General features: G+C 42.4%; 1 protein-coding gene across 7 annotated transcripts in view; it reads right to left on the bottom strand.

Moving 5' to 3' along the window:
* Positions 1 to 14,481, bottom strand: part of UXS1 (UDP-glucuronate decarboxylase 1) — a 64,332-nt gene extending 49,851 nt beyond the window's left edge. For 2 of the 7 annotated variants that reach the window (XM_071744651.1, XM_071744696.1), the window contains exon 1: positions 14,209 to 14,442. In XM_071744651.1, coding sequence (XP_071600752.1) covers positions 14,209 to 14,305 — 97 coding nt within the window. In that variant the 5' untranslated portion in view covers positions 14,306 to 14,442. Of the gene's footprint in view, positions 1 to 952; positions 981 to 14,208 lie in introns of all 7 variants that reach the window. The other 5 variants (XM_071744661.1, XM_071744641.1, XM_071744679.1 and 2 more) reach the window with 5 other exon arrangements.
* Positions 14,482 to 14,783: the final 302 nt, after the last annotated feature.

The raw sequence follows: 14,783 nt of genomic DNA, 5'->3' as shown, positions 1-14,783 counted from the left end.
AATCTAAATGGTATCTCTATCTGCAATCTGCAGCAGCTCAGCAGCTGTTTGTTTAACAGCTGAACACTTTGAAGCAAGGGTGGGAAACTTCAAGAAAAGTGGACAGCCTGGGCCAGGAACAGATCCCAAGGTTAAGCTGTCCTGGATGAATCAGAGCCCACAGGAAATCCATTCATTTTCTTAGTTTGCCTCAAGTTTTCCTTACTCTGTGCTGCTAAGCATGGCAACAGAGTACCAAAACTATTTACTATCAAAACAATAGAGTCAAATATTTTGCCCTCTATGAACAAAGACTACTGTAGGGAACACGCTCTCAATATTTCTCTTCACTTTCTTTCTCAGTTATGGCTTTCTGGTGAATTTTCCCAGAGGACAAATACTCATATACAAGTAAAAGTTGCTGTGAAAATCAGCATGCTCTGCTTGCCTTCCTATTTCTAGGGTTCAATTGAGACCACTCAATTCACTCCCAAAGAATTGTGGAGGAGGAAAAATCCTCAAAACTGCATTTCTAATACTAGGTAGAGAAACAATTACAAGTGGTGGAGGATCTGCTCTTCTTCAATGTTTAGGTCTGTATTGCCATTGAGATATGGTCAGATCTATGCTGAGGAAAAGCAGAATCCAAGCCTATGTACACACCTATGCCAAACAACCTCACCTATGCCAAACAACCTCACCTATGCCAAACAACCTCCCTGACAACATCTCCAAAATGAGATGAATGTGTAAATAAAGGCAGAACCTGGGTGAGATCTTCAGCAGACATACAGTGTTTTTTGAGACTGAACACCTTGTTTTTAAAAATAGGTATCAGCTGCTTAGCAACAGTTCCAACAAGTATGAGCTGCTGTTCTATTTTCTCCCTACTTGAGAGACAGCAATACAAATTGATGGGAAAGGTAATTTCATTTCAGGTAAGGATATTCAATACAAAAATTATATACATTACCTCATATTGACAAAGTTTCCCCATACAGCTGGAAAAGAAGAAGAGAGAAAATTACTGTCATATAGCAGTATGAGGTCAATTTTTCCTATTATCATCAGAAGGAATTTTAAATTAATGTTAATTATGTTAATCACAAAATATTAAAATAGGTTACACATATTATAGATATATTTAAACCTACAATAGTTTAAAAGTATCGGGGGGGAATTCTGGTGAAATTATAAGAGACTGTAAAAAAGTAGGAAAATACAATAATTCTATAGAAAGGGACTAGAATGTTCCAGTGCACACCTGGAATTATTTGACCAGTAAATCAACAGATATACTTACCTGGTCATTATTCCCACAGTTATATTACATAAACAAAAAATACAAGAATTTTCTGAACTCTAATTTGACACCGTATCTACAGTGAGCAAGCCAGAGCTCTGGAGTTCTTTATTGGGGGTTATTGAAAAAATGGCAAGAAGAAGGAAGAAGCACTGTAGATCTGAATCACAAGAAGCTGAAGTGGCAAACGAACAAGAGTAAAACAAGCTGGGCACTACAGGGGATAGCTGAACCAGCTGCAACAGCCCTGGTGTAAGGGAGAAAGTGCTCCTGTGCATGTGAATACTCTAAATATGCATATCTTGGGATGCAAACACAAAAGGTACATAAGCAATGTAACTAAATGCCTTACTGAGCAAACCAAGACCGTTTATTACACTCTTTTTTTCCATACAAAGTTTTAAGGAAGCCAAAACCCCCCTCCCTGAAAGTGTTCAAGGCCAGGCTGGATGGGCCCTTGAGAAACGTGATCTGGTGGGAGGTGTCCGTGCCCACGCAGGGGAGTTGGAACCAGATGATCTTTAAGGTCCCTTCCAACCGTAGCCATTCTGATTCTATGAAATCACAGTATTAAAGAGCACAGCAAACAAGTATCAGCTGCTGTTCTGTGTTTACAAAAGATTCATCTGTCCAATTTAATTGCTCCTACAAAAAAAAAACAAAAATCCTGAAACCGGTCCAGGTTTAAGTGGTTAGACAACGACTATCAGATCATTTATTTCCCTTTTAACCTTCAACTAGGACACAGTTGAAGTAGTCTTAAATAGAAAAAATCAGAAGCCATACAGGCTACACTACAGAGTTGAAAACTTCAGATCAACGCAAACAAGGATATTATGGAACAGTTATATAAGGGAGTCTGCAACAAGTAGCAGCATAGGAAATATATTTAGAATATCATCAGAAAACCATTCTGCATTTGCTCTTAGTTTAAAAGACAAGGCTCAAACTAAGTATCCAAATTATATGAGGTCCTAAGAAGGAGGAGTAGCCTGTATGAAATATTAACAACCATATAGAAAGCTGCTGAAGTGTCCTCAGTTTTCATAAGCTGTGGTTCAGGTCTCAAGTAACAGCTAGTGAAGTATTTTGCCTAGATTCAAGCTTTGCACATGTACTTTCATGATTACAAGTTCTCCATCTCAAGCAAACAATGAGGTGTTACAGAAAACCAAAAAATTGCTGCTAGTCACAGGCACCTTCCAGGCAAGAGAAGAAAGGAAACATTCAGGAAAGAAAAGCCAGGAGGACAGGAGCAAGGCAGCAGCAATGCAGTCATTATTCCACCCTTTAAGGGGGTGGCAAAGCTACTGAACTGTTTTTAACTACTGAGTGCTGCTGAGTAATTCAAAGAGTAACTAAAACGAATCCCTGACAGACTATCAAATAAACTGTAGGAGGGCACAGTGATATCTGTGGTGGTATCATAAAACCTCTGTTGTCTTCTGGGGAAAAGATAAGGAAGCTTTATATTAGAGCAGATGAAAAAGAAAATGCAACTGCATTTACAAACACTGTGGATTCAATGTTAATTAGATAAAGTCATTCTCAGTGGGGAAAAAAAGGATATACTGATGAGCACTAAGTTGAATGTAGATCTATTTACCGTCTGAGCAGGATTTTATAATTATTTATTACAACATCGATAGCAATTTTTTTTTTTTTTTTTTTAAGTGAATGATGACCAGCTGGCAACTACAGATACAGAACTCTTGAGTTCTACATTACTCAGCTATACGTACAATCAGTTATTTTTCTTGGCTACAGAAACCCACACAAATAATGTAATATTGTTTACACCGTGGCAGGAAACATCTGGGCTCAGTTGGTGGAGCAGAAATTGATGAAAAAAATGAGCTGCCAGCTGCACCACAAATACTACCCTGCCAGTTTTGGTGCAAAGACAGTGCAACTACACAGGGTGCAACAAACTGGCTTCCTAAAGAAAATGTTAATTGTGCGTGCTTTGTGTCCCCAGCAGGGAAGGGGGAGCTCAGAAAGGCATTCCTGTCGTTTGGAAACACTATGCTTGATATCCCAGTTCTGAAGGTGTAAATGACCTTCCATTAAACTTCTAGGAACCATTGGAAAAAAGAATAAAACTGCAAAATGAACCACACTGATGGTTGCATAGGCTTCCTTGCCCTAGAGGTTATGTGCCAAAGCCAGTTTTGACATCCAGGTAAAAATGACAGAAACCTACCAAGGCAAGTGGGCCCAAACCCACAAACAGAATGATGCAGAATTACAAGCCTAAATACAAGAGGAAAACTCCCACAGGCACCATAAAACCCCTCAGCCACCAAGCTCGGGCACGAGAAGTTTCAGACACATGGATGGTTTAAAAAGCTTCCAAACCAACGGGGTCACAGATCAGGCACTACACATAAATCCAGTTTTCAAAAGCATCAGACTCTTAACGGACCAAATTTGAGCAAATGTTAACATAACTGAGTGCCTCACTGTAAAAGCCAGTTTTTAAAAAAATACACTTACAGAAAATCCCAACTCTAAAGCTAAATCTTTTAAGCAAAGAGGTATTAATCCAGGATAATTGTTCTATGCCAATTCTCAAACCTTAGAGATTGAACACCCTCACCCCCCATATTCACATCCATTACATGCTCTTTGATGAACTTCCCATTCACTCACCTAGAAGGAATTCATGGACAGTCTTCCTGACATCTACTGAAACTGTGCAAGGGAGGAATTAATGATTAATTGGACTAGGCAGACAGAAGCATGGCTTGGAACCAGACAATTATGAAACTCATCTACAAGGGAGAAGAAATAGAGGATCCTGCTTATTCTCTCAAAGACTGTGTAAACATCACCCAATGACTGATTAAGGTAATAATAAGTTGCCATTAGGGAAGAGATAAGAACACCTGAATTGTTCTGAGATACATGAAAGCCTGGTTTAATAGCCTGCAGGGGAATCTAGGTGTAATTCTATTTTGACTCTATCTGTTCTGTGATGTTTTTTCCCTGCTGCATCTCTTCCATGAAATAATAAGAACAATCATTTTCATTGTAGTGCTTTTGCACTGATTAATCACAAGTGCCATGAAGATTAAAAACACAGAGGCATTAATCATTCCCACAGATCCTACACTCTAAAGTGACAGATTTCAGAGAAGAAGAATGACATGCCTTGGATGAAGCGATAAAGAGCCATACTTTTAGAAAAGATGAGATTTGTTTCTTAAAGCTTTAATCACAGTATTAGAATTAAACATGTATTTACAGTTTGCCAACTAAACACCAACCACTCATGGCTTTCAGAAAACCCTAATCCATTTTTTCAGTTTGTTTGTTTTTTTCCCCTCCAGTCCTTGAGAGATGAAAACTATAGCTGTTCAGCAAACACCGAGTAAAATTGTTGAAGATTTCAAAGATTTCTCAAAACTGCCTTAAACAAGAGCCAGTCAGCTACACATGAGTAAAGAATGTTTTTTGTTTTCTTGTTTTAGTTTTTGGGGTTTTTTTCTTTTTTCTACTTACTACATTTATATTCCTGGAAATTTAAAGGTTTGGTTTGGTTTTTACTGAGAAGACCCTTTCTGAAATTACGCTGGATGCAAAGTGGTATGACGACAGTGCTGCTTCCAGCAAAGGAATATTCCAAGAGCTATCCTTTTGGATACAAGCCAACCCTGCCTGCAAGAAGTAAAAACCAAACCAAAACAAAGATTAAAAAACCCCAAACACCAACAAACAAACAAAGAAATCCATAAACAATCAAACACAGTATCTGTTAAGTCACACTCAAAAAAGTACAACAGAAAACCCAAGCAATTTGCTGCTAAGCACCCACTAAATGGACATTTCCCATTTCAGCTCTGACCAGCTGCACTTTATTGCAGGCAAGAGCTATTCTTCTAGATCCTCAAAACACAGCAAGAACAGGATGCATGTTTTCACCTGAATGTCCTTTGAGTCTATTCATTTGCAGTAATACTTAATGTATTGGTTTCCATTAAACACAGATTGCTACTCTAAGAACCTTGCATGCCTTGATTAACTCATCCACAGTAGGCTAAGGAACCAGAAAAATAACCAGAAAATATCACAACCTGAAGCTGTGAAGAAACAGAATCTCAAAAGAAGTCTGTGCCTTTACCCTAGGATGATCCCTCTTCTCTGGGTCTCTTCAAATGACACTGAAATCAATTCATAGACTATCACAAGGCACTGACAATAATGAACTCTCATAATCTGAAATCAATAGTGACAATATTGGACTCAGCATCACAGAGATTCTAGAAAATGTTTTTAAAAGACTGTGATGCCCATAGACATCTACCTATATCAATCTCTGTATGCAATCTCTTTTACAAACATTTTCTTTCCCAATGGCTTTGCTGTTTTCATTTCTAGAACTTGAGAGCTTCACACAAACTTTTGTCTAAGTAGATTTAGCTAAAACCACAGCAATTTCCCCCATCCTGTCATCCTTACAACCTCTCATCCTCAGAATAAAAAGTACAAGATGACATTCATTTCAAAAGCATCTATCATCAGAAATGTTGTGCAGAAGCAATATTATTTGATACACTGTCATAACTTGAATTACTAGAGCAAAACTGTAAGCTCTGAAAGTCCAGAGTGAACTGCTTCAGCTACTATTTCAGAGAGATGCAATGGCATTAAAAACCATACTTTAATTCCTTAAATCTGACTTTCCACAGTCACTCAGCAGCTTCAGTCTCTCAGTAGATATAAGCTTTGTGTCTCCAGAGAAAAACTGACAAAAAGTAGGCAAAGGGAGCTCATAAATTGCTTATTATCACAGATGCATTAAAGACTTATTTAAACTCTTTAGCAGATCTCAATTAGATATGTAACAATGTAAAGAAAATTAATATTTCCTTTAAGAAACTTAATTCCCACACAACCTTGTTGCTAAATGGGAGAAATATGGATGGATGGAGGGACTACTCAACCAGTAAGGAATTGGCTGGTGGCTGCACCCAAAGAGATGGTTCCATGGCTCAACATCCAAAGGGAGATCACTAAAAAGTGGTGTCCCCCTGGGGTCTGTATTCTGACAGGTACTTTTCAGTATCTTTGTTAATCACTGAGTACACTCTCAGCAAATTTGCAAATAATAGCAAGCTGAGTAGTGCCATTAAGGGAAGGAATACTTTCCAGAGGAACCAGGACAAGGTTACAGAGGAGGCCAGCATGTACCTCACAAACTTCAACAAAGCCAACTGCAAGGTCCTGCACACAGGTCAGGGCAATTCCAAGTTTCAATACAGACTGGGTTACAGAAAGAGAACTATCCTGCAGAGAAGGACTTGGGGATAATGGTGGAAGAAAACTTGTACATGAGCAGACATAGTGAACTTGCAGCCCAGGCCAACCATACCCTGAGCTGCATCAAAAGAAGTGTGGCCAGCAGGTCAAGGAAGGTGATATGGTCCCTCTGCTCTCATGAGACCCCACCTGGAGCACTGCGCCCAGTTCTGGAGTCCCCAACATAAGAAGGACATAGGGCTCCTGGAATGAGTCCAGAGGAGGGACACAAAGATGATCAGAGGGCTGGAGCACCTCTCCTATGAAGAGAGGCTGAGAGAGTTTGGCTTGTGCAGTCTAGAGGAGGCTTCAGAGAGATCTTACAGCAGCCTTCCAATACCTGAAGAGAGCTTACAAAACTGACGAGGGACTTTTCAGGAGGTCATGTAGTGCTAGGACAAAGGGCAATGACTTTAAACTGCAAGAAGGGATATTTAGGTTAGGTATTAGGAAAATATTCTTCACTGTGAGGGTGGTGAGACACAGGCACAGGTTGCCCAGGGAAGCTGTGGCTGCCCCTCCCTGGAAGTGCTCAAGGCCAGGCTGGATGAGGCTTGGAGAAACCTGGTCTGGTGGCAGGTATCCCTGCCTGTGCAATGGGTTGGAACTAAATTATCTTTAAGGTTTCTTCCAACCCAAACCATTCTATGATTCTGTTCTTTATCTCCTAGATGACAAATTTTTTACAACTATTCTGCTAAGTATTTTTTTTCCAGTTGTCCATGCTTTCTACTCCTTCCAATCTCATATTTTTAGCATATTATTCTTTACCACTACTCATCCACTGTCTATCCTTCATATTTTGCCCCAGCTAACACACTCCAATGTTTAGTTCCTCCAAACAGAAGAAATAGCCATCCAATATTTACAACAAAAAAAGCAGAATGCGTATTACTGATCATATTTATAAAGTTCTAAACAGGATCTTTGTTTTTCATCATGACATATACTCGAGTGTGCACAGATACCATAAAACTTTCTAGCTTTGAATTTACTGGCTTGAAACAATAATGTGGTTTGCAAATACGCTGATTGCCTACGGAAGGTCTGAATTCACAAGAGAGACAACAGAAGAACTTTGACCTCTACCTCACTGTAGTACTATGTAATAATTATATTCTGAACTGAGTTAAAATTATTTTTGGCAACATGAAAGGTAAGCAATCTAAACTGCCAGCATCCCTGCATCTCCTTTTCACTTTATAATAAAAAACTGAAAGCCCTAAGAGTCTTTCCTTAAGAAGCAGTAGTTGATGAAAAAGCCCTATGAAACAAATACATTTTACCTACACAATTCAAATGCACAAAATTTATTGAGAAAATCATTTTATCCCTTGTCTGTAAAGCAACATGGCACATTAAAAAAAACAGAACTCTTCCAAGCCAACTAACCTGGACCTGCAGCTCTTAGAGCCATACATCTCCCTATTTCAAGCAAAGGAAAGAAAGCAGAACTATCATCTTGACAATTGGAATATAGAATATGTAGTTTTGTAGAAATCATGCTTTCTTCAATCCAGACAGCAACCCTGATTTTTCAAATGCCTTAAAAAAAGAGAGAGAGCAGGGGGCACTGTCTTCTTTAATTCAGCTCTTCAGGGCTCTAGTCCCTGGTGAAGGGAGCACAGATCCTATGAGGAGAGGCTGAGGGAGCTGGGGCTGTTCAGCCTGGAGAAGAGGAGGCTCAGGGGAGACCTCATCACTCTCTACAACTCCCTGAAAGGAGGGGGTAGCCAGGGGGGGTTGGTCTCTTTTCCCAGGCAACTCTCAGCAAGACAAGAGGGCACGGTCTCAAGTTGTGCCAGGGGAGGTTTAGGTTGGACATTAGAAAGAATTTCTTTACCGAGAGGGTGATCAGACACTGGAATGGGCTGCCCAGGGAAGTGGTGGATTCTCTGTCCCTGGAGATATTTAAAAAGAGACTGGATGTGGCACTCAGTGCCATGGTCTGGTAACTGCAGTGGTAGTGGATCAAGGGTTGGACTTGATGATCTCTGAGGTCCCTTCCAACCCAGCCAGTTCTATGATGCTATGATTCTTGTCCTTCCCAGACATGGATAGTAGGACTGTGGAGCATCTTCAATAAACTCAGAGGCAGGGAATATTCCACACTCCCATAATAATGATGATACACCAGCACACATGCCAAACCCCAGAAACTGAGCAGCTGCCCAAGGTAACATGACTCAAAATAGGGTGGCAATCAAATGAGGGATCATGACTCAAATAAATTATTTTCAGCATTTTATTTTAAGTTTGTTAACTGCTAAGACTGTTTTCACCAGACCCACAGCATGCACCAATGGCCAGCACTGTAACAAACAACTCATTTTACAAATTATCATTTATAACCCTCCTCAGGTAAGGTATAAGGTAACCCTCAGCTAGGGTACTGTCCCATTACACACCTAAGGTCCATGAATCAGAAGTTGAAAACTACCAGATTCAAATAAACTTTGGTCAACCAATCTCACAAAAAAGCAATAAGCAATATAAACAATAGGGAAAGATTTCCTCTTTGCAAAAACACAGAGGAGAAAGAAGATGGAAGGTCCAAAAATGTTTGTCCTGGAGCTGAATTCTTACAGCACTACCTCCTGCATGTCACAGAAAAGACAAATACTAAGTGGAGATAAAATATTAAAGACAAACATTAAATGGAGATAAGCTGGCAACTGTAAGAATGAATTTATCAAGGATGCCAAAAAATTGCTTTAAAACATCATGGCTAGCAAAGTGGAGTGAGAGTCCATCTGCTCCTGACAAACTCAACTGAAGCATGAAAAATTTTCATAAGCTACACAGCTCTGGCTAGCTGGAAGCCTGATGAGCAGGGAGCTGAAAGCTGTTGAAGACAGTAAATTTATTTGCATAAACCCGCAGATGAAAAGCAGCTCTGCAGGACACGAAGCCAGAAACTGAATGTTTTCTGTTTGGATTTTTTTAGTGGAGAATCCCTGGCACGCTGACACAAAAAGCAGGCAAGCCTGATGTCACGTCAGACCACTTCTAACTTTTCCATGGTCAGTCAATCCTGCTGTCTAGTTGTAAACAGCTGGGGAAGAAGACTTTTTACATTCTCCACAGCAGTGCTGATGTTTCAGACAGCTAGCCTGAAGCAGCAAGACAGATCCAAATTGGCATCTACTTTCCTATTATGAAAAGTGAAAGTAAAAGCTTATCAGAACAACATTAAGTAGCATTTAACCTTTGCTTTGAACACACAGGAGACAAGTGACATGAAAGGGACTGGTGAAAATCCAACGAAAGAGCTAACTCACACCTTGATAACCTGAGAAGAGCATGTTATAGTCTTCCTAGCTGATGGAAATACGACAAAAACAAATGGCTAACCTTGTAAAACAGGATAACAACCATGGAAACTAACAGTGCTGACTGAAGTCAACCCACTACACTGCAGGATGTACTTCCCTCCTATTATTTTGACATTTTGCTTTTAAGCTGTTTCAGTGTTGTGACATATCTTGTAAAGGTAACAAGGTCTTAAGCTTGGATGTACAATTTCTTCTCTTTTCCCTCGGAAAAGGAACAAGGCTACTGACATACTTCCTGAGAACAATCTGACCTACAAATGAGCAAAGACAACTGTTCTACTGTGCCATAAATAGAGCTCTTAACTTTTTTTCCATTAAGAACATGCAACTCCCTCATCATGCATTAGTAGATAGAGTAAAATCAAGACTGAAACAAACAGTGCAAATTGACAAGCTCTGTCTATCAAGCCTGACCACATGATTTTATTTCAAACAAGTCTACAAAGACTGGCCCACTGTAGCATCTTGTATGTTCATATAAAGATGAATAAACATCTGAAATTTCAAAGGAAATGAGTTTAACATGCCCATATACTGACAATCCAACCCACCAACAGGTGGGCCTTTAAAAGACAAAACAGAAATCTCAGCCTGCATAGCAGTTATTCATAGTGTGGTGACACATAACATTAACATATTAACAATATCTATTTAATTGGCTGCTGGTTTATGATCTGTCTACATTTCCCCTTGCAGACAACAAAAATCAATTAAATCCACTTCACATGTGTTTATAATCACCTCATGATCTTAATCTGTGGTTTCACAACTGCTTCAAGATGATGCAAGTGCAGCCTATGACTGAAAGGATTTGTTCAAGTCCACCTCCATATGTCTCCGTCTTCCCCCTTTTTGGTTAGCACTAGCACTCCCTGAAGTATCCTTCTCCAGAGAGAAAAGCTGCAGCAGAAGACTCTGTCCTTTTACAAAGGCAGTGCAAATTCAACCTTCAGGCAAGGCTTCCCATTATATAGAGCACAATATAGCTATGCAGTGCTCACATAAAGAGACAGAACTGCAAGTGAGTCAACTAAGCTAATCCTAAAGAATATTTTAAAAATAAAATAAAGTTGCATTCTTTTGGATTACAGAGTGGTTTTGACAGCTCATTAGCTGCACTATCTCCAGATTCATAACTTGGGCAATGGGGAACAAAATTGCCCCTTTCACCTAAGGCCTACAGATAAGGTAAATGTAACTGTTAGTTAAACTCTGTTCACTTAGTTTGTCAGGGAATCATCACTTGCTACAACAGCTTTTAACTGCCTGCTGACTGGAAATGAGCCTATGAGTTCCTATTTTTATATACACAAACTATGCATATCACACTGCTTCAACTGGTGGGTGCTCATTTGGTGTCAGTTTGTTGTTTCTTTTTTTTTTTTTTTAATTAATGGAAACTAGATTTAGAGAAATGACACATCAAACATTAATTTAAAAGAAGGGGCAAAACAAGGATCATTCTTACTTTAAGAGCCACTAGGGAGACCAGTGAAGTCCACAGAGAGCTCTAAGTATCTTTACGTGAGGCTGCCTGGGCACCTCATGTCATGGTCATTCTCAGCTAACATCGGGACTCCGTAGGTGTGACATTAATTCTACACCTGCAAAGCATGTGATGGAAACACTGCCAAAAGCATCATTACTGCATGGCCTCCTCAGCTGGGCCAAAACAACTGTCTGGATGGTTATAACCTGAAAAGGTGATCCAAGTTCAGACCAGTTCCTTTACCTGGTGCACAGCATAGAAATGTAAGTCCTTGACCTTGGTGGATGTTGGTGGGAAATGTGGGATATGGAGCAAGGATACCCAAGTCAGCTTAGCCATCCAAAATCTTGCACTGTGAAACTACCAAGAGAGCCCCTCAGTGATTCCTTAAAGTGACACAGCTCAGAGCCTTTCAACCACCTGTAATAAGCTCTTCCTCTAGCTTGCAAACTCTAATAAAGATTATTTTCTGGCATGTTTGTAAGAAATGTGCATTTAAAGGCAGAAGCTTTTTATGAAATAAGCTACTTTTAGAAAAGATACTCCCTAAATACACTCTTCAGGATTTCACACGTAAACTGACAAAACAGCACTATCAAAAAAATCCTATTTCCTAGTTCACAAAAAATAACATAATTGCCAAGTATTTCATTCCCTGTAGCTTGTTGTGCTCCAAATCTGATTCCTCATGTACTAACACTGAATGGAAATCCATGGAAAGGAGGTGCACAGCCTGAAAACACTTAGTCATTTGGAGAGCACTTGAGAAAGAAGGAATGCAAGAAGTGCCAGCACATACACCTACATCAGCAGCTCAGTTTTCTCAGATTCTATGCTATTTTAGTCTGGTATTATCCGCCTGCAACCCGAACACAGTGATGATTCAGTAATATTGCAAGGAGCACACTTTTAGGATAGGGGGATGGGATCATAATCACTTCTGAAAACAAAGAAGTCTCTCTATAATCTATTAGACCAGTGGCATTTGCTAGCATATCATACATACTATACTGAAGACAGCAGAGACATTAACTAATGACTCCACTATTTTCAACCATTAGTCAAAAGACTGAAAAGCACAGCAACCTGACAGTTTACAAAAAACATACTCCCATCAGACACTAATCTATTCCCTTTTAAACTACTTTTTGCCACATTTATGTGGAATCCCTCTCCTCCATTTTTTCCAAATCTCAAAGAACAATCAGTAATGAGTGGTGAGAAGATGTCTGTGACTTACAGCTCAGGCAGCAAAAATCATATGGCAATTTTTCCCTTTCTTAAGGCTTTTCCTCACAAAGCTAGATGGCAAATACCAGCTGCTGTCCACAAAACCTAATCAATAGCCATATCCCAATGACCAGGTCAACTGCCAGTCAATTGCAGCACTTTAACAAGAGCCTAGTAACTCTGTCTTCAAAATAAAGTATAATTTTTGGCAAAACACCAAGTCCTTTCAAAATAAGGACATTACGCTGCCCTGCTTCAGCAGGCATGGGACCTGAAGTTACTTGGACAAATTGTCCTAAGAGCAAGCAGAGTTGGCATCTTATTTCAACAGTAACAGCAGTATCTAAATAACGAGGTCCTGCAAACACAGTAACATTTGCTAGTAAAGGGAATTCCAGTATGGTGTTTCTGGGATAGGAGATACCACCCCTTCTGCCGAAATACTTCGAGTTGCACCTCTTCACCCTCTCAAATGCAAAGGGAGGGTTCTAAATCTGATGCACACACCCAACCCTGAAGCATGCTCACCTCTGTGATAATCAAGAGATTCTTGACCAAGAGAATCACTTGTTCCTAGCTAAGCTGACAAGGCTTCAAAGATCCTTTTCTCATGGTGTTCCAGCTACCTGGGTCTAAAAACAACAGGCTAACATAAACTGAACATGAAACATGCAATAGCAAAATCTGGACAAGAAAAGGGAGAGAGCTGACAGGAACTGAAGTCATAAATACCCCTGTCAGTATTATTTCTAATATTTTCCCCAATACCTTTATGCCTCTCTTAAGACTCTAGCTGCGTGCTGAGCTTAACAAACACACAAGCACTTATTTAGCTCCCAAAGGACATCGGAGGATTTTACAAAACACAGACGCGAGGCCTGCCCTGGAAAACTTCCTCGCAGCCTCACCTCCTCGCACAGCTACCAGGTTAAAACACAGGCGGACAAAGAAGGGTCTGAGCAGGAGCGGCTGCGGAAACACTCCCTCCTTCAGCCACGTCTCTCTCTCCCCGCTCCCCCTTTGCTTTCCCCACCTCACCCCGGGGGCTCAGCCTCAGGGCCGGCTGCCTGCCTGCCTGCCAGCCTCCGGGAGCCCCTTCCCTTGGGGCAAAGACGGGAGGCACGGCCGCCTGCCCCCGGAGCCCTCGCTGCCAAGGGCCGCCGAGGGAGCACGGGGGTGGGTGGGTGGGTTTTCTGACAGGAAAGATGCCCGGCGGCTACCCCCGCCACGGCCCGCCCGGGCGCCCTCGGCCATGGCCTAGCCGGCTGCCCGCAAGACTTGAGGAAGTTTCAGGGAGGCGGGGAAAGGAGGGAACCCCTCGGTCCCGTCACCCAGAGGCGCGGGGGGCTGCGGGGAAGCTCCTTTCCCCACCGGGCCAGGAGGAGCCGCGCTGCGGCGCCGTTTAAACGCGCAACGCAACGAGGCGCGGGAGGAGAAGCGGCGGCCGCCGTCTCCTCCTCCTCCTCCTCCTCCTCACCCCGGCGGCGGAGGGCACAGGGGGCCGGGAAGACACCCGTCCAGCGGGCAATGAATGGCCGGGCCAGACCCGCCTCCACCCCCCTTTCACTCACAGGCGACATAGGCGACGAAAGCGAGCACCATGAGCAGCTTCATCCTCCTCCGGTTGATGGCGGTCAACAGGCGCAGCAGCGGCCCCTTGCTCACCATGCCCAGCGGCAGGGGCACGCAGCGCCGGCCGCCCGCACCGCCGGCCACGCCACCCGGCTCGGCTCCGCTCAGCTCCCACTGCCCGGGAACCACCCGCGCAGGCGCAGCAGCTCCCGCCAGCTCCTCTCTCTCTCTCTCTCTCCCCTTCCCCCGCGGTGGATGCGGTTCGGAAGCCAGCAGCAGCGCATGCGCGGGCCGGTACCGCCGGGCCGCCTCAGCCTCCCCCGGCGGCGGGGCCAGGCGGTTAGGCGGGGTTGCTGCGGGACCCGTCGGTCCGCCCGTCCGGCCCGCTGTCCTTGCTCTTGGTTAGAGATTGCTTGGAGGGCGCCCGTCTCCCACGGAGCGTGCCTGAGGGAAAAGGAAAGGCGTCCGCAAGGTCCCCTCGGTGCCCCTGAGGAGGTTCTGGGCTCACCTGTCACCTCCTGTCGTGTTGGCTCTGGGGTCGTGACCTACCAGGACAGACAGACGGACGTGGCAC

The sequence above is a fragment of the Heliangelus exortis genome, chromosome 1 (genome assembly GCF_036169615.1).
Source record: "Heliangelus exortis chromosome 1, bHelExo1.hap1, whole genome shotgun sequence".
Taxonomy (NCBI): Eukaryota; Metazoa; Chordata; class Aves; order Apodiformes; family Trochilidae; genus Heliangelus; species Heliangelus exortis.
This window is presented reverse-complemented; position numbering and strand designations above follow the sequence as displayed.